Below are 20,075 nucleotides of genomic sequence, written 5' to 3'. Positions count from 1 at the left end.
AACTTCTTCACATTTCAACTTTGGACCAGTTCGGTTCCTCTGAAGTGATCATGTTGAGAAAGCCTATGATTCGCATTAAATTGACACTCACAGGATCTTATGTTACAGTGGTGACTGCAACACATTTACCGTATTCTTTTCTGCATTCACCCCACGACTAGAGTTGAACGTCGTTCGTGTCAAATCTGCGCCGACGTCAGAACAAAAGGTCTGGAGCCGGCGCAGAAATTAGAAATTATACCGAAGCAGCTCTGTGTGTTGAACTTGTTCACTTCCTAATTAGTGATCAGGATATATTTTCGTCCAGAGTAGTATTTCAGAATTCATTCTTCATGCCCGTCAAAATTAATTACCAAACTCGGATCTGAGTTTATAGCTTGAAGTATGAGAGGTTCCAAAATGTCGCTAAATTTTACTGAACTTCGTTGTTTCTGCTACTTTTTTTCTTCACAACCTCCCCCATAAATTGTTAGCAAAAAAATAAACAACGGTGTCCTTCATTTCCAGAAATTTCAAGAGTATTTTTTTTCGAATAACCTTTTATCATCACTATTGTTACAATTTCAGGTCTAAAGGTGTCACCACCGGACGTCGCATATCTGATATGTTCTCGCGAATTCGTCGCGGAGCTGGTGCAGTCACTCACGATCCTCCTCAGGTTTGTCCTAGCATAATCATCTGATGCGTAACGTTGTTCAGTATGTTTTCGTGCACGTATCTAACTTTGCTTCATTTTTCTGTCTGTATATTCCTTGAACGCGTGTATCGATGGAGATTCTTGAGTTTTGAATCACACACTCACACTATGTTCGAGATGAAAACTGCTAGTTGAGGATGATGTATAGAGAATATGTGAAACCTATGGGATAGGGTAGAGAATAATGTCGGTGTCCACTGGTGCACACTATGCGGTTTCGTTTCTAGCAGTATGCACCACGCTTCAACTACTATCGTGAGAGATCTTCACAATATGACGAGGTACGCTTAGACCACATCGTGTAGCTGTCCGGCACGCACGCTTTCTTCTCCATTTTCCTTCTATTCGCTTTCTATGCATGTTTGTTCCTTTGTTTTTTTTTTGGAGTGTCCCTGAGTTCTTGGAAAGAATCTTTGGAAGCATCTAGCATCAAAGATTTGCACACTTTTGAGGTCTTTCTCAATGAATTCCATCTAAAACATGACCGGATAACTCGCATGTGCTGAGGAGGAAATTGCATACATCTATGAAGCATTTTTATCCCTGAGATCTTGTCTGTTTTGACTCGGATGCGATTCCCTTCCTCCCCTATAGAATAACAGTCAAATTTTTATTTGACATACCGACAAATTTAGACTGAACAGCTTCTGCCATCCCAACGCTCCCGGACACCTTCGCCTAGGTACTCGAGCGTTCATGGAAGGAATGTCAGTCCTCCAAGTCCAGCTGAACGGTATCCAACACGTTATAGATCAAGTAAGTAGGTGGTGCGAATCGATGACTGGTGCCATAATTTGAATGCAGGATGGAAGTGTGGAGAAAATTTTTGCAAGAGCTCCAAGCATATGTTTGAATTAAAAGCTCTTGCAGTCTTGTGCACGCACGTTCAAGGAGAGGTTTCTAAATGAGATATGAGCTAAGTAATTTGATCTGTCGGCAGATTTATATATGCAGATTGCCGGATTCAAAACAGATATTCAGAAAATTAGGAATTTAAATGTAGGAGAACGCTGCAAACGAACTTGAGCGTTGATTGGACAATCTCCTTCTCGGTCATCTACGTTCTCTTCTTTTGCTGTCTTTTTTTTTCATCGTGAAATTATCGTAGACTTTGAAATAGTATCTGCTAAGAATGCCAGCATTTTTAGGCATCTGTGAATTTTACTTTCTTACGTATTTCCACGCTGTTATAGTTTCTCCATAACAACGTGAAAAGAAAAAGCGGAGACGTCATGTCCCGTGCCGTAAATAGTTGACTGCTGATTTCGTACGATACCACCAATTAGATTCCAGAACGGCTCTCATTTTGTGCATTCCTATCTCGGGAGCCCTTAGTAAAATTCTAATGTTTAACATTCACTTAATTAGTCGACATGACAGTTGGTATTTTGAGGGACGTGATATATGAAAAAGTTGTGGTAACGTCAAATTCAAAAGCAATTATCTCCTAGCATAGCGCAAAGTTTGGTGGACTCTTCCTCACTTTCCGTGAACGCTCATTTCCCGTTCTTCATACTTCGATTCAGGAAATGGGCCAGTTCATGGACGCAACGGATGCAATGGCGGAGGGGTCCATCGAACTATTGACCCTCACACCTCAAGTATTTTTCTCGTATTTTTTTTTCTTCCTTGTCCAAAATGATGATGATCACTGCTTGTTTAGACTCACCTCCATCATCTTCCGACTATGCTATGTCCGTAAGGGATCCGGCGCTTCGACGACCACGTCCTGCTCAGCTTTACTACTCACGACCTCTTCGAACAAGTTACACCTCATATTCTCAGCAATATGCGCGGAGCCCGTACTCAGACGATAGCGTAGCCGACAGTTACCGACGGCATGGTTATTCCAGATATCATGGTGTGTGAATAATTACTCGATTTAATCTTCGCGCATTTCATTCATCTTGGTTCTATTCGCTCTCATTTGCTTTATTCTAGATTCTACACCACCAGATATCAGCGAAGATGAAGAGACTATCCCGAATTCGGTGCGCCAGCGTCGACTGCCACTTATTGGCTCAATATCAGCTCTTGCAGGAGGTGCTGATATGCGGTCTCGACCGTATACTCAATCCTCCTACACAGGTAGATTATTTATTTAAAGTAAAACAGTTGGTTAAACAACACCTTTTTTCAAACTCCTTGCAGGTTTTCCTCCGAGTGTTTCCCATTCCTCTATGGGCCAGTTCGCTTCCCCGCAGTATCGTCCGCCATCAGTAGTTTCTCCGTTGCGATCACATCATCAAGATTACTACACGCCCAGGGAGAACTACTACGACATACCGTCACCGAGCCCGGCAGGGAACGATGTAAGTGGTTCTTATTCGGCTAAATGAGAGTATAGGAACTTATTATTTTAACTCTTTACTGCTACATTACCTTAGTCAGCTACCGCAACCTGAGGTAATATGGCAGCAAAGAGTTGAAATAATCTACAACTTTATGATTCCGTTTAAGATGTATCATGGATACAATCGCTCGTCACCATCTCGCTATCCTTCCGTCGTTTATGCCCATGACACTGGGCCTCGTACTCGAGTTATTCAAGCACAATCCGGTGCAATCCCGCTCAGTGATTCCGAATCAGACGATCAGGAACGATGGGCTGTTGTTTGATATCATTTTTCTCAGTTGCACAACCCGGTTACTTGTCCACCACTATAATTTTCGTAGAATTCTCTCAAATGGCAAGCATTTTATTTATGTTCAATATGGACCTCATCCCACTCGGTGTTGTTTCTTGATTTTCCTCTCGGTATATCATCCGTGTGCCAAACCAGTGTCATTTTCTGTGACCTTTTATCGGCCTTTACTCTCTAAAGAGACTATTTAAATTTGTTGGTAATAATAATCTAGATAAGTTTATACAGCTTTTACAAAAAATAACTATCGAATAGCGATGAGTTGCTAGGACTCATGTGCTGCCAATTTCACTTAAAACCCTCTAGTTACCTTGACCAATACTTTGGCAATATGCCAGGCAACCGTACTTACTGAGTAAGAATGTAATGTTGTCCGTTTATATATGTGAATGCATAATTTTCGATCGCTATCGTTCCCTCACAACGTGTATCACATTTCGTCGCACCGTCTTGTGCCATCCGTGCTACCGTACTGCCCTGGCCTCTTCTCTCATCCCCCCATCCACAAGCCTTCTCTCTCTTCCATCGTATCTCATCATTTAGCACAAGCGTACGTGAAACATGCTTTACACTGCCCGTTACACTGATTGCACCGTTGATTCGGCTTTCAACCGTATCCAGATCTCATGGGTCCTACAAATATGTTTATATTGTGAAATTTTTAGGAAAATGAGTAAAAATTGTTTTTTTATTCTGTTACTTTTTATTGTCCTAGCTACTGTTAATAATAACAGATGTATCGTGAGGATAGTAGTACTGGTAGTTCTGTTAGAGTCAGCCCCGTCGTACGTACAGTGTTAGGCAACTTATGAACTTATCGAGAATACTCCCTTTCCAGAAATATGTCGAAAAACTTGTTTGTCGTTCACTTGCACTGGATCACCCATCATCGCAGAATTTTTAAGACGGATGCGAGTCACGAGGTAGTACTTCAATGAAATCTGTAGATAATTCTAGCAAAAGATTGAGCGACGGGACATTATTCTTAGTGACACTCCTAGACGTGAGCTACAGAAAATGAATATAAGTCACTCATAACTTTCTACTCAACTAGTTTATGACGAGAAAAATTGTTTTCACTTATTCTTGAAGTGATGAGGGGTTTAGGAGAGTATGCATCAAACGGTAAATAAATTTTAACGATGAGAACATGGTACAACGCGACATTTCGACCTCTGCTATTACGGTCGCAACGCAGATGCACTACGACAATACCATTAACTCCTGAATTAGCCCTGGATATGATGCGGCTAGTCTAATTCGTAAACGCAAACAGCAGTTATCGTAAGTGTAAGAAGCGTTTTTGTGTGGGCCAATCCTGATAACTCTTTCACTCCTCTCACTAGGCCTCACAGCTGTAGCCAAGCGTCTACCATGTGAAAATACTACTGTGATCAAAAAGTAGTAAATTTTTCTTTTCAAATAAAACAAGAACAGTATGTTATTCTTCAAAATTTATTTCACCTTCTTAGAAGTACTCCCTTTCGGTGGCAATACACTTATTCCTACGTTTTTTTCAATCTTCGAAACATTTGTTACACTCGATTTCCGCGATGGCCTTCTTCAATGCCGCTTTTACCTCCTCTATGGAGTCAAAACGAGAACCATGAAATGGTTTTTTTAGTTACGAGAACAGCCAGAAAGTCAGACGGAGCCAAATCAGGTGAGTAGGGGAGTTGCGGAACGATATGAGTAGGATTTTTGATGAAGAAGTCGCGAACAACCAAAGCCGTATGAGATGGCGCATCGGAGCATACATGGACTTTTGAAGATAAACGTCAACAAGCGTAACTTAACAAGAACTGACGATACTGTCATAAAATTGGACACAGATGTCTGCAAAAGTTGTGCCAACATAAGAAAAAAATGCATTTGGTTAAACTCGGGATTTTTAAATGGAACAGCCCTACTATTTTTTATCACAGTAGCACACCTCTCTAAACTGGACGCAAACAGTTTTAATACCGTATTCGCAACAAAAGGAGATATTTACATATGTACTACCGTGATGAGTAGAACTTTGTAGATGTTCTCTACTCTACTTTGTAGATTTATTTAGACTCTAACCTCAAATTAGAAGGCAGAACTTCTGCTCAAAATTCATTACTATTTGATTACGTCGACGATAATTTAAAAGGTGATCCCAATATGATTTGTAAAATGAGATTCTAACAATGTGTTCGTAGAGCGAAGAAAAACCAGGAATCTGTTGCATTCCTGAGGACGTGATAAATCGATTTGGCTTCATCAATCCATGAACTATTTTCAAGTAAAATTCGATGCAAATATCGTCTATTTGACTTCAGTTTCATGCATGTATCCAGCTAATTATGCACAATTGACTGCCATTAAAAGCTATTAATAATCCAAAGGATTAGGACAACATCACTGTTGAAGGCTTGTATTTCTGTTGTTTAACCGTTCTGTTATTCTGAATGCGTATTTGTTTGGAAAGAATAGTCTTCAAGTGGCAAAACCATAACTGATAAGACTTTAGTTCCATTTCTTCGAAATTTTGGAGCGAAAAATTCTAGATCTTACAGAAGAAGTTTACACTACAGTATCAACATTTCAGAATTTGCACAGATGCAAAAGTTCGAGTAATTTTCCCGAAGTCGTTAAAATTATTTCAATCGAGTTAATCATTGTAACTTATTCGATGAATGCTACGATACTTCGTAATGAGTGTATGGCTTTTTTTAATATTTCCGTTTCCTCACCTTTCACTCTTCTTTCAAGATCTTCATGTTGATTTTAGCGTTCCTAGAAATCTCCGATGTTGTTTTTTTTTTCTCAAACGACTACGTGGGTTTAGGACGTAGTTCTCAAGAATAGAAGCGAAAATGCGGAACATGCTTTCTGTATCTTTTTACCTTTTAACTTGTGTTAGGGGTTTTCATCGGAGATCTGGTGCCGAGGTCAGAACGACTATTCCTCAAGAGTGGATAGGATTCTAAAATAGTCCCCCAAAATTTGTAATCGTTTCAAATCCAGGTAGTTCCTGCAGACTGATGATCATGTTCTTAGGCTATCGATCATCCACCTACAACGTATCGGCCACCCAAGGCGCCTCTCGGTAGGTCACTGCAAAATCGACTTGCCATCCTCTGTCATCTACCATACTTGCAAATAGAAAACAAAAATGTAAGATTAAACAAGCGGTACAGTAGGAGGAGTACTTCACTTAAGATATAAAATGCAGTTTTCTTCAAAATTAAGTTGTATCCGTAAAGAATTCTGGTAACTTTAAGAGGAAGCAGCAGATCAAACTGGGATCGATGCTATCGGCAAAGCCGTTTCTCCTTGCTGTCCGGGCAAACACAATCTTGCACCAACACTTCGATCGCGTTCTGTTGCAGTAGCGGTTGATTCCAGGATTCGGTGAGTGTTTTTGGCTTTTTGTTGCTAAGTTGTGACATTTCACTCCTTTCTTGGCACAACTCTGTAGCCTTATAGAAAAAGCAACCTCTTTTTCAGGACTCAATGCGGGTCATCTTGCATCTTTAACCTGCTCCAGTATTTCCCTGGACAAATAAAATTGTCAAGAATATTTATTTGATGGGAAGGAACAAGGATGCAGCGACAGGCAGGTTTCCTTTCGTAATTCATGAATTAATTATCCAGGATGTACAACTTCACTGAACGAACAGTCCTAGTATTGAGCGTTTGAGTGCTCCAATCTATCTAGCCAGCGTTATATTAAAAATACCAAATAGTAGTTAGATATAAAAACAATTGTTGTTAGCAAATAGTAGTTAGATCGAAGCAAGCAATTTTTACTAGCACTGTTGTTACTAGTTTAGTCCGAACTATTAGTGGTGTACTCTTAACTCTTTTACATTGAAATGAACGAAGACATTTTCCGTCAATATATTCACAATTTAAAAAAAAAACCAGGTAATCTACAAATGATGCGTTTTTTTTTCATTTCAACGGATTTTTCTGCGTTCTTGTAGAAATAAAATGGGATGTTTCGTTAAAGGCATCACCCCACGGGTCTGAGGTGGTACGAATTTCAGGTGGAGTATTCATATAAGGCATAGAAGATTATGGAGAGGGGGGTGATTCCGTCCATTTCTTCCTAATGGCCGTAAAAAACGGCCTGGAAGATGCGGCGCCGCACAGGGCTGGCGCGCTCCAAACCTTCTCGTTGTAGAAAATAGCGCGCCGGAACGCCCGAAGCCATATCTTCTGGGCCTTTTTTTTACGGCAGTTAGGAAGAAATGGACGGAATCACCCTTCTCTCAATAATCTACGATCCCGTATACGAATAGTTCCACCTGAAATCCGTACCCCCTCTGATTCGTGAAGTGATGATTTTAATTTATTCATCTTCTTGTTTAAAAAAAAACTGCGATCTATTTTGAGCCGTAATTCTCATTAAAAGGGTATGAGAGGAAATAACCGAACCATTTGTAACACCACTTCGAAAAGATTTTTCCTTAAATAGTTGGAAATTTTCCTACGTCTATGTGCGAGATCAGATAACATCGGTTACCTGTCTTTAAGAGTTGAGGTTCTGTTGCCCTAGCTTTCGCTTAATTAACAAGGATTAAGAAGTTGATAGTTATATATCACAATCTCAAGGTGAGATAGTATGTATTCAGCAGAGATGTCCGCGAGTAATTTATTTTACTAGGATTTCTATTTCTTTTCCTTTGAAATTTATCAGATCGACAGATATACGAGCTAGTACATCTTTTGGATATCTTCTTTGTTCTTTTCCCCCATTGTACAATCCCATCATTTATGAAAGTCGATGCCTGTTCGGTACTGCCTTCGGTGACTGTCTCCACTTCATCAAGCAACCGCTTTTATCGCTGAATGCGTTCACATTTGTCCCGAGGATTCCGATTGTTTGATCTGTCGGAATCCTTAGGCAAAATGGGTTTTGGACCCATCTATGGATAGCTCAGAAGCCCCCGATTTCAATTATGCTTCCAGAATTTAGTTGCGTGGAATGAAAATGTGTTTAATATTTGTATTGTAATAAGAAGATCATTCTGAACACATCGTATCGCATATCATGTGTGAATTACAGATTCCAGTTACTCTCAAAAATCGGCGGAAGTGCCACAGTGGAGCTAATGAAAAGGTGTAATATTCTGAGCTGTAGAAAAATTACTAGGAAATTTTTTCAGAGCACTGTTTGCTCAAATCGTAAGTTTTTATTAAGGAATGCGCTTGGTTTTCTCAATGTCAAACTTGAATTTTTGCTAAATTTTATTATTTGTTCCAATCTTTGGACTGTCAAGGGCTTACAATTAATGTTTAAATATCACAACTAGGTGCTATGACAATTGATCACGGTTTTCGAGCATTGGAGGAAATTTTCGGCTGCTTACGCGAAAACATCATTTTCACGGCCTCCACAAACTTTTTTTCCCATTAAGAATGGCGAGTTTTTCCTACAAACGTACGATTTTTCGAATGATGTTAAGTTCAAATCGATCTGGTCCAAAATTTCTCCCGCTATTCCGGCCTCCCAGCACACCCACCTGGCACGCGTGCTATGGCTACCGCGGTGCTTTCATGGGGATCTCACACCTCAGCTAGGCGATTCTGCGCCACGAACACACCATTATGTCTGGATATAAATGAACGATGACGAATTTGAGAAATTGTGGATCTTGCAATCATTGTTGAATTCGATAACGTTCGAAAGATTGTTTCTCTGTGGGAAAAAATTGACTATCTCAAATACGAAAATTATTTGTGGAGGTTGTGGAAATCACGTTTTTATGGAAAGATTCACATACATCCAAATATCCTCCAATTCCAGAAACCATGACCAGCTGTTATCCAATGTTAGCAAGCAAACTATGGCTCTTAACTTCTAAATAAAAGCGTTCTAAGCAAGTATCAAGTTGTGAAACTTAAACATTCACTGTAAATCGTTGCTGCAGCTTATCAAAGATTGGACAAATAACGAAATAGAGCAAAGTTGTAAGTTAGACAATAGGTGAACGAAGCAAATATATAAGCATATTAATATAAGCATAATATATGAAAAAGAAACTCGAATTTTGAAGCATTGCATATAGCAAATAGTTCGCAGGGAAATTCCCCTGGTGCTTTTCGACAGGGTGGGCGTGGAGCAGCCACGATCAATCGTTGATTCGAAACCTCCCCAGTCCTAACCAAACCTTTTATTCCTTTGATGCTGACAAATTGGTTCCAGGCTTGCCATTCTAAGGCTGTACGTGCGTTCATAAACCTCAAACGGCTCTGAATTGAAGTGGAACGCGTAGGTACATCCCCATAGGGATTGATCAACGCCGTGCACTTTTGATTTTATGTTTTCTCCAGCTGAGAATGCACATCTTTTTCTTATCGACTTTCAGTGTGTGGCAGTTTTGTAAATTTCGAATCACAAGAAATCTCGAATACACATGTGATGTGAGGCACATAAATCTTCAAAATGACTTCTTGATTACAAATATGTTAGACATTTTATTCAATTTTGAGAAATAAGCGCGAATACTAGAAACACGTTTTCGTTCTTTGGAAGTATGAAAGTGATTATGGAGGTTGGCGAAACCTCCCGGTTTTCAGCACACACACTCGACAAAACCAAATTCTAGAAGCATAATTGAAATCATTGGCTTCTGTATATCATAAGTCCGTTTTTCCCTTTCCCAGGAAGTCTAGCGGTAATCGACGGAGTAACTCATCGGATCCTTAGACGCGAACTGGTGTTGTAGGATACGACTGCAACAGTAGGGTATTCCGACGCCATTCAGTGCCATTCAGTTGGATGTGTCAAGAGATTTACTTGAAACAAAAAGAAACTACAGCGAATGTGATGATAGTGACATGATACTTTCAATTGAGAATCAATATCTGGTGATAATTGCCTCTGGAATCTTTCCGACACGTTGTCGTCTTCGTCAGCCTTTAATCACCGCAAATTTCGCGCTATCCCTTAAATAGACGCATTCGCAAATCTTAGAACTGACAATTTCATGCTTATATTTTGTCGGTAGCCTTCTGAATAAGCATTCAAGACAAACACTGACGGACATGAGAGGAGATACTATAACGATGGGTCATCTTGCGTTTTTCGCGCTCTCTTATGGCGATCCCGATGACATGCAGATGAGAGTTCAAAGAAGTATCAAGAAGAGGAAACACTTATTCCACAAAGGTGTCAAAATTATGTGATTCGCTTCAGAAAAGTGCAAAGCTTGCATGTTTGCAAAGAAGCAGCAGTGGTCCTCTTCTTGAGGTGATATTATGAAGTAATGCTTCGTCAATTTAATTCGATGACACTCACCACTTTTATTCTGAAATTCTGGACAGGACAAGTCGCAAACGTTATCCGTTCTGTGTGAGATTTCGATGGTTGGAGAAGGGAGCGTTACGAACTATTTTCGGTTACGGTATGAGACTCACTCGATCAAAAAAACGTTGTAGCGATTAGACGGAAAATGTCCTGCAATGCGGAAACCACCATTGATTTACGTAATTATTTCACCGCGGTGTAAATCATTATTAGCGACGAAGTGCTTGGTTTCATTTTTTTTTTGTGTTTTCAACATTTTTATCACACTTCTTTGAGAAACATGTTTCTAGTGCTTTTTTTTATACATTCTAAAAGACTAATACATATTAGGTATGAGATACGATGCACAAAAATACCTATAAAAACAGTTCTTAAAAGTATTTCTTGTGAAGATGTGTGCAAACATCAAGTGATGAGTGAACGGGCAATGAAATTTCACTGGGATTTACTTCATTTTACTTATTTTTGCGTAAATATTCGTACTACGCTTACAAGCCATGTTTGAAAAGTCTGCTGCGTAAATCCTTCCGGAGGAATTTTTTCACTCTTTGATGATTGTAATTTACTATACTGACCACTTGCAACTCAATTAAATGCTAAAAAAATTGAGGTTCACTTACCTCTGCATTACGCCTATCATGTATGCTGATGTGTAAAGCGGATTTGGGATGCACGAAGCACGATACCGTAGTCTCGCCCCGCCCACTTCTCGGTCAAGCTTCGCGGCGAGGATTTATTCGTCGGTCCGGAAAAGTGGTGATGTTTCACCGTAGCGAGCAGAAGATTAGTTTCAGGATAAAATATAGCTGACGTTTAGCTAATGTTTGGCTAGTTCAACGATACTCAGTTGGCTTCCGTTCCGTTGTACTTTTTCCGTATCAGCGAGTTAGCAGGTTTCGGGCCCCTCAGCACTGTGTGAATTGCTAGAGGTCGATAAGTCTCGTCGCATTATAAAATCTTCTTGCTGAACAACGGTACGCGGGGGTAGAAGTGTGCGCTGTTGCGTGCTATCAGGAGGGCTATCCGTATTCACCGATTCCTCTGAATTGAGGCGCATTTGTTCTTTGTTCAAAGTTTTCCCGCGAAATCCCTGCAAATCCTCGGAACGAAGAAGTGATAACTAGGCAAATTATAGTTCTACTTGTTTGTAAGCCTTTTTTCAAACTGCACCTAGAAAGATTTTAAAAAAATTTTTTCTTCATTCTTAGTGGTATGAGCTTTCGTATTTTTACTCACAATTTTAGTTCGTGTTCGAAAAAATTCGTTCTTGTAGGGGTCTTCTTGTTACTTTCTGGGTATACTTTTGTGCTTATTGTCAATTATTGTTAAAATTAATCCAAAGATAATTTGAGCTGAGATGGATCAATAATTGATTTTCACCGCTGAACACGTGCCGAACCTTTACACGCGAAACTGTTGCAAATGTAATTGTAAATAATGTAATAATTAACAGTTAACAAAGAAACCTGAAAAATAGGTGACGTCATTTCAAAACGCAAAAACGTTTATTTTTCTCTGAAAGTGCTCACGTGGAATGCGAAGAGTGTAAGGTTTATTAATACTGGAGATTTCTGCAGAGGACTAGCTTTGTCAGCACTTCTATATCCCAAACGCTGGAGCGGATTTTGCTTTTCGCTTCGCTTGTTCAGCAGAGTTCACATTCGTCCCAGTAGGAACATCTGCTTTTCGACATTTAAATGGAACGTGTCACCGCATCCGAACATGAGTAAAGGTGTGGGTTTCTCATACATCAAATACGACATTTCTGTCCTGTCGGTACCGTCTGTGAATCACGCTGCTCCCTTTTTGTTATGACCGACGTCGATTCAGCGTCGCCAAGTGCACTTGTAGCCAGAAACATGCGCATCCCTGCAGCTCGATAGTGTTCTCCGTCTAATCTCCGAAGAACGGGAAGATTTTTGAGTCCGTACGTTGAGAAGAGATTTGAAGGTAGCCGCACTAGAACGTGCTCACTCACTCACTCACTCGTAATAATTTTCAGAAATGAACAAGCAACTAAGACTAGGACAAATCTTGATCTGTTATTCCCTTCATTGGCAATCCAGATCACGTCTGCAGATGAGTGAAATATCGCTGGACAGGTTCAAGCGTGCGTTAAGAATTTCTCAAGAGGGGTCGTCAGAGGGATGTCGGGGAAGAAGGGGTTCGTAAGGATAGTTAGCAGAGGAGAAAAAAATGATGAGAGCAAGGAGAAAAAAAACGAGGGGATTTTCGATTTTAAGTGAACTCATATTAAGGGATGCAAAATGTTAGAAAAATAGGTGGCGTAAAGTATTTTTTTAAGATTTTGCTGGTATAATTTCACATCTTTTGTTTCGGGACTAGTTTGAGAAAATACTAAGTATGTAAAGGACATCCAGATTAGGATAAATGCGAGGTGTCATGAGTACGAAGGCAAGAAAAAGAGTGTAAATTATATAATGCATTCTGAACGAAGCCTTGTGGCCTTGCTTTTAACTGAGTTGTTTCAAAAAAGGTTTCAGCAAGACACTGGAAAATATTGAGTATGATAGACGGAATCAAAGAGTGAGTATCCAGTACCCATAGAGCACATTTCCGATCCGACAGTGACGAATTTATATCACTCGAAAAAACAACTTCGATGCTGTTATTGAGCAAAAAAAAAGACATCTACGGGCGCGATTAGGGATAAAACTAGTACAGAGAAGACTCCATGAGTTTCTGAGTATCGGCGCTCGAAGTGAATTTCATGCAACAAAGCTGCGATTTATAGAGAGAGAGATGTCTTCTATATTTGAGCAAATTTTGGTGCTTCTAACTTCCCTAGTTCTTTTGAAACCTAGCTGAAAAAATCCTAAATTCTGCCTCAATTTTTCGAGTTTTTCTCAACTAGCTTTTGAGAGAACCAGAACATCTTCAGAGACCAAAATCTGCAGTCAATGGTTCTCCTTGATGCTCTATCAAAATATGGCATCGAATTTCTCAAAGACGCTACCGTAATCTCGCTCCGGGGAAAAAGTGCGAAATCTCAGATTATCGGCAACGCAACAAAATCTGTATCACTTCAAACAAAGTCCTACAACTCAGCTCTTTTTTTATAAAGACCAATTTGGTTTGAAGCATGTTATAGAGGAAGATTTTCGCTATCATAAATCATTTGTGCTCTCTTCCAGGTAGTTTTTGTTTTCTCAAAAGCTAGTAGAGAAAAAGTAGAGAAAAAAAGGTATTTTAACCTTTTTATAATGGAAGTCTTCCTTTACAAAAGCAACCACCTTTGTCTTATTCCGTCTCTTCTGTAGTCCGTTGTTCACATTTATTTCAAGCTACTAAAGTCCGACCAGTCCAGCAGTAATTTCCAATCAGAGCCTGGTTCTAATCGCTAAAATGACCTCTAAATAACATCCGTATGGGGCGAACAGTGCTCTAAATACAATTTCAGGAAAACTGCAGGTGAAATATTCTTCTCGGTAACTTTTTTTCGGTTTTGCAAAAATCAAGATTCCGGCAGGGATCGAACTCTCAAGTGTTCGTTACTATTATCGATGACTAAAATTGTTTTTAAATAGCAGAAAATGGTGCGCAATTCATTCTAAAACGTGCTTTAAAACAAATACAATTTGAGAGCTTCCTCATCTTTTCAACTTATATGTCCACATATATACTGACCACTTCTAATCCTTACAGTGAGTTATCAGAAGCGTCTATATTATACTATATATTTTTATTGTACTTGCGGCACTTTATATTAATATCCATTGTAGCATTGTTAATTAATATTTGCTATATTAGAAGTTAAAGGATAAAGTTTCTGACGTTAATCAATCCGCTTGGGATGCGTCCCCACGTTCACTTCAATTCAGAATCGTTTGAGGTTTACGAACGTGTAACTGGCCTATACAATGACTTCCGATGGCTAGCTGATGTGTCAAGTCAGTGTTTTTATCCTCCCCGACAAGTCTGGCACTAATCTGTCTGTCGGGATGAAAGGCTTGCTGAGCACTAGGGCGGATTCGAACCTCCGATCGTGCAAGAAGCGGAACCTCTAACCGCTACCTACACCCGCCCTTTTGTTATATTATATTATTTGATTTATCAATTAACCCTCCAATTTGATTCTTCATTTCTGTTTATTATAACAAATTCTTCATTGCTATGCGAGCGGCTAAGCTAGAAAGAATGAGAAAGAAGGAGTCGTTTTCTGGAGGGTCTTTTATGGAGGAGGCCGTTATCAGGAGGGTCTCTTCCCGACTACACGCTTGTTGTACGCCAATTGTAGTGCCCCAAATACAGAATTCATTTTCAGTGCAACCTGACAAAAAATACTTGGGCAAACCCGAACAAGTACATGTAATATGTATCTAGAGTGAGTGAGTGTATGAATTGTCTTAGTAGACCGTTGATCTCCGCACCGCTGCGTAACTGCTCCAGTACTGTTTCTACAAGGTGGGAGGAAGTACGAGCGCAGGAGTTTCCCAGATTTTTCTTTTCAAAGTATCAATTAATTAGATCAAAGCCTATTCAATCTGCAAGATGTATCATAACTAACAACTTTTACAAAAATTTCTCAAGATGGCATCCATTGGCTTTGAAACGAGCTGAAAACACTTCTTCACAGATTCAGCGACCCACCGAAGGTGTGTGGGTCATGATAGATTCGAATTTATCCTTTTTGCTCCTTAACTGTTCCTTTAGGAATCCTCAAGTTGAAAAGTCTAACGGATTGAATTCGTAAAGTATGATCCGATTTTCTTTCCTGTTGGTAGATTATTTATGTTTTCTTCTTATGCCAACGTGGTTTTGGTGAAACTTTATTTATGGCTTATCTATTTATTTGCACATTTCGAACCTCTGAAAATGGTTCGAAGTGTTTGATACTATGCATATCCTATCAAACTCCTCCTCTCTCCTTGGTAGGCCTCGATATCGTTCCAAGTACACCACGCAAGGACCCCAAAAGGAAAACAAACTGATCATTCTCACCAACTAACAGGCCCGTGAACCTTCGTGTTCTTATAGATTTTCATTAAAGCGAATATGCTCTTCGTCTTTTCTTGTGTGATATCTCTAAGCACTGAGATCTGGATGGTGTCAAGGAACTGCATGTGGGGCAATCTTGTAGCTCACAGAGTGTTGCGAACGGAATAAAGATAAGACAATAAGATGATAAGTACTCATTTTTATTATTCGTATCCAAAAATGGTTCCAAAACCTTGCCAGCAGATATTTCTTTCTCATAAGCTAATATCGTACACTTTATATCAAACTCACTTCCATCATTTTTCTCATTCCTATGGGGCCCAAATGGTGTCATCGTACTTGCACGCCTTTTACAAGCCAAATGTTCTTTGATATGCAGGCACACCATTCTTCCAGTTTCTTCAATATAAATGGAAGTGCACGTAAGGCATTCTGTCTGGTAGATGACTCTGATAGTAGTGCAATCTTCAGTCTTACTCAATGCGAAAACAACGCAACACTCCGCTAGACGCTAACTATCGTAGAGTCGAACCAGGTGTCACTTCATGCTGTCGTTCGGGATGTTGATACATCATCTTACAATTTTGCCGTAAGTTTCTCAAGTAACCGAGATCAGTACTTAAGACAGCAGTGCATAGATCTCATTCGCTTTTGGTGACCATCTGTAAGAGCGGTAACGATGTCGGGATTGGCAAGAAGAAAGGAGGAGTCTGATAAGATATGCATAGCATCAAAGAAGAACCACTTTCGGCTTTTGATAAAGAGGAGGTTGTCTAAACGTCAGGTGAATAATATGGTCTCGACGAAACCCTGTTGGCATAACAAGAAAATATAAATCTAGTTCCCAAATCCCGAGCTTCCAAGAATAGAGGACTCGGAAATCCTTCTGGCTTTGTTACCAATGCAACATAGCTTTGTCGTGTGTCCCAGTTCAATAGGTTTAAGCATTGATTTTGACGTTTTTCGGACAAAAAATTCACTTCACCTCACCTCACGCCTTCACCCCACTTCACCTGACGCCGTTAAATACCACCAAAATTTTTTGGAGAAAGACTCCTTATGGAAACTTTTCATTTAGGGCTCAGAAGCTATCGATGATTTTGGAGTTCGTAGCCACTTCTAGGGTAAAGACCTACTCATTACTTCGTGAAATCTTCATTCTTTCGACCACAAAACATCTGCGAAGATTAAAGAGTTCCCTGAGTTTATTCTTCCGTTTCTTTCCTGCGATAACTCGCGAGTCCTAGCTCATTACAAGGCCATCATCTGAAGAAATTTTCGAGAAATAACCAGGTCTTGAACCATTTTGTTGAGGCTGGTGCCAGTATTCCTCTGGACGCTTTTCTTTAACGCAAGTTGAGTCTTTGGACGACATTATTTTGATTTGTCATCAATGTTTCCATGATTTTTCCATTGTTTAATAACCTTTTGGACAGTTCGAAGTGGACTCTTGAGTCGACGGGCGATTGCTATTAATTTCATTCCACTTGTCGCTAAGCGAGTGATCTCTTCTCGATTAGGACAAACCTTCATTGAGCCTAAAATAAGAGATTTCCAAAGAAAAAGTTAACAAAAACGTACCTGCAGGATTCGGTTAGCCCCCGCAACTCAACTAGGCTAGTAATGAAGAAGTGAATGTGATGGCGCATTCTAGACGGATTGAATGCACTTTATCCTTTATATTTTAAAAGAAGATCAAATACATTTCTAACTAAATCTCACTTCAGAAATCACCAAGAAGATACGCGCCCCAATTTTTTCGCCACCCTGCAGAATAAAACGACTTTATGCGCATGTTTTTCGTTTACAACTTGTAAACCAATTAAGATTGACTTTCTATACTGCGAAAGGTAGAGAGCCAAAATTCATCTCTACTTTGTGGGTAGCAATCCTTTATCGTAAGAAGCACTCCGCTGATTGGCCTAATTCGTGGATTCTATCGTCTCTCTCCTCCCTCTTGCATAGCGCTGTTTTCTTGCCTAATGTTCTGCATCAGCTCTACCATTCCCCCTACGTTTTCGATATCACGTCCTTATTTTCTCGTAATTCCGGAAGGACTTTTGAGCCATGCATCCATGGAACCCTCAGGGAAGAACACTCAACTGTTGTCCCACGAATTCTGACCAGAAGACGGAAGTCACTTTCAATAAAACTTGGACATTTTGCAAGATTGTCTCAGCATAGGAAGCACGCTCTGAGACCCTATTCGAGCAGCTGTGTAAATTTCAAGCTTCCGTATATCTTTAAAATGACATCGAGTAACAATTTTTGCCTGCATTTTTTGCCTCATTTCTTCATTTCTGTCAATTTTTACCTTCAATTAAAAGGTAGCAGTACCTGAACGCACGCTTAACATATTGCATGCTTCTCCATACGAGTATCCAAAAAAGGTTTAGTTTTATTCACGCTCACATACATACATCCAGCAGATTTCGTGGTACTGCTTTGCTCACAGGCGTTCATGAATGCATTCCAATATTCGACTATTCGAGAAAAGTTCCTTCAGAATGTTCGAACTTGTTCGAAAACCATGCTTTTGTAACAGTCGAACTTTAGAGGAAATAGAATCCTTTAGAAGGCGCGGATTTGGAAAAAGTTCCAAAAAACGTATTCGTACAAGTTTTTTCGCAGAAAGAATTGTGCGCATCAGAACATGTAGAGTTATCTCCCGTTTCCGTTCAAGTTTGCCACATACTTTGGTTTGACTATTTCAGTCACGCTTTCGCTACTGACGTTAAATCCATTCATGAAGGTTCAGGATAACACGCAAATACTATCAATGGTTTTGTGCAACTCTATGTTTGTTCCGCATAGGAGATTTGCTCCTATCGACGGGAGTAATGTTAATCTCTAGGTAAAGATATCTCGTCCTCTCAAAGCAGAAGTTCCGTAAGATCGCTGCAGTACCACTACAAAGTTGGCTTCCAAGAGTTCCAAAAGGACGCTATCATGAATTTGTGCTGGCACCCGATCCATGAAGAAAAGCAGTGGCACGTAGGTCGAGATCTACAGTTTCTAGAAACATCTAGCGCAGTTCGCCGAGGCCGCCCTTTAGAGAGATCGATCGCAAGAGATTTTGAACTTCGGTCATGTCCATCTCGGCAAGGCCGCCCCGAGATCGTCTAAACTATGGAAGAAGCTGCAAGCTCATCCTGTTGGAGGCAATTGCGAGGTTCTGCAACAGAAACCAGCCCTTACAGTCTTCATTCTAGTCTTCGTAATTCGGCATTCTACAAACGAGCTTTCTTACCTACAGTATCCAGCGGTAGGGTGGTGATCATTTCGATCTCCAATATGCCTTGGTCTCTGCACTGTTTCTCGACGTTTCACTACCCCCCGGTCGATACCACTAGGCGGTTTATCGGGCCCAGCACAGGTTATAAACAGTTACTTTGTTCAGGATTCCTCTTAACGTCTAGTTTATTTCTATTTGATCCCGGTCTCGCTTCTCTCGGAATTTTACTTATTGTTTTTGGAGACTTGTTGACTTGTCGTGGTGTTCTGTTGTAGTCTCGGGTAATTTTCAGTATTTCTCTTTGGCCAAAGTGGTGTTATAGTGAGACAACATAGGTTGCTTAGAAGATTGTTCCATTTTTGATCCCTAATATACGTGTAATTATAACTTAAGTTAGACGAAGGAAACTTTCCGGGGCATAGTATGTCTGAGGGGTTGTGCATTTTTTCCAACTAGTGTTTCGCTCTCTTTTATGTCCATTGAAGTGAGGTGAGTTAAGGTGAGGAGAAAGAAGAGAAGGATCTCGGAGAAAGTAAAGGCACCAAACCTCAGCTCCACTTCGCGCCGAAAAGACAAAATTCTACGCTTCGATCGGATCCAGATCACGACTAGATATCGAGTTGACTACGTTTCAGCGTTTTAATGAGTGCTTAATTGCAAAGCTCCATTCCTTTTCGAGAAAATTATTTTTTATTCGACATACGTAAGGGATACTCTGAATATTTGTCTAAGAATACTTTTTCTATCTCCCTTCGACATTGATCCTCTCACAACTGCTATTAATTATGATTGGTGAATAACATCTATTAATAGTTTCTAGAATGTTCCTCTTACTTAGTGAACGTTTGTTCTGAAATTAGTTTATAGGTGCACCTCCATGCTTGCTTTCATCGACACGACCTGCTCGGATGGTCACCTTCATACAAAAGGTATTAAGTGATTTATTCCACTTTACAGCAATCACTTTAGAGCTTTCCACTAAGCTTGCTTGTTATCAAACGTGTCCTTCTTTTGCAGAGAAGCGGATCAATCGCTTTGCTACTGTCGCTACTGTCGAGTAAGAAGCGATGAAGTTAGTGAGTGTTATTTGAGCAGAAGCTTACTTGAAGTTCCTTTCCCCGTTGTTTAATAAGAACTTTTTCAGTTTTGTTTTCGATGCTGCATTCTCCATTTTACCAAGCTCTCCTCCATCCATGAGAGAGACAACGAAATTTCGTGAGTATTCCTATCTTTCTTATTTTGTTGGATGTTAAC

The 20,075-nt window shown here is 40.0% G+C and overlaps 1 protein-coding gene across 7 annotated transcripts in view; it reads left to right on the top strand.

The window, feature by feature from the left end:
- RB195_026042 (uncharacterized protein) overlaps window positions 1–20,018 on the top strand; it is a gene marked incomplete at both ends in the record, with an annotated part of 43,827 nt that extends 23,809 nt beyond the window's left edge. For 2 of the 7 annotated variants that reach the window (XM_064214413.1, XM_064214412.1), the window contains 11 exons: window positions 568–658; window positions 925–978; window positions 1,333–1,453; window positions 2,224–2,298; window positions 2,361–2,558; window positions 2,639–2,785; window positions 2,849–3,009; window positions 3,158–3,310; window positions 6,370–6,418; window positions 6,594–6,723; window positions 6,820–6,901. In XM_064214413.1, coding sequence (XP_064070292.1) covers window positions 568–658; window positions 925–978; window positions 1,333–1,453; window positions 2,224–2,298; window positions 2,361–2,558; window positions 2,639–2,785; window positions 2,849–3,009; window positions 3,158–3,310; window positions 6,370–6,418; window positions 6,594–6,723; window positions 6,820–6,901 — 1,261 coding nt within the window. Of the gene's footprint in view, window positions 1–567; window positions 659–924; window positions 979–1,332; window positions 1,454–2,223; window positions 2,299–2,360; window positions 2,559–2,638; window positions 2,786–2,848; window positions 3,010–3,157; window positions 3,317–3,903; window positions 4,016–6,369; window positions 6,419–6,593; window positions 6,724–6,819; window positions 6,902–15,178; window positions 15,244–18,440; window positions 18,581–18,641; window positions 18,852–19,688; window positions 19,751–19,838; window positions 19,898–19,965 lie in introns of those variants that run through there. The other 5 variants (XM_064214415.1, XM_064214414.1, XM_064214410.1 and 2 more) reach the window with 5 other exon arrangements.
- Between the last annotated feature and the right edge of the window lie 57 nt (window positions 20,019–20,075).

The sequence above is a fragment of the Necator americanus genome, chromosome X (assembly GCF_031761385.1).
Source record: "Necator americanus strain Aroian chromosome X, whole genome shotgun sequence".
In the NCBI taxonomy this organism is placed as follows: Eukaryota; Metazoa; Nematoda; class Chromadorea; order Rhabditida; family Ancylostomatidae; genus Necator; species Necator americanus.
Note: the sequence above shows the minus strand (reverse complement) of the source record. Positions and strands in the feature narration are given on the sequence as shown.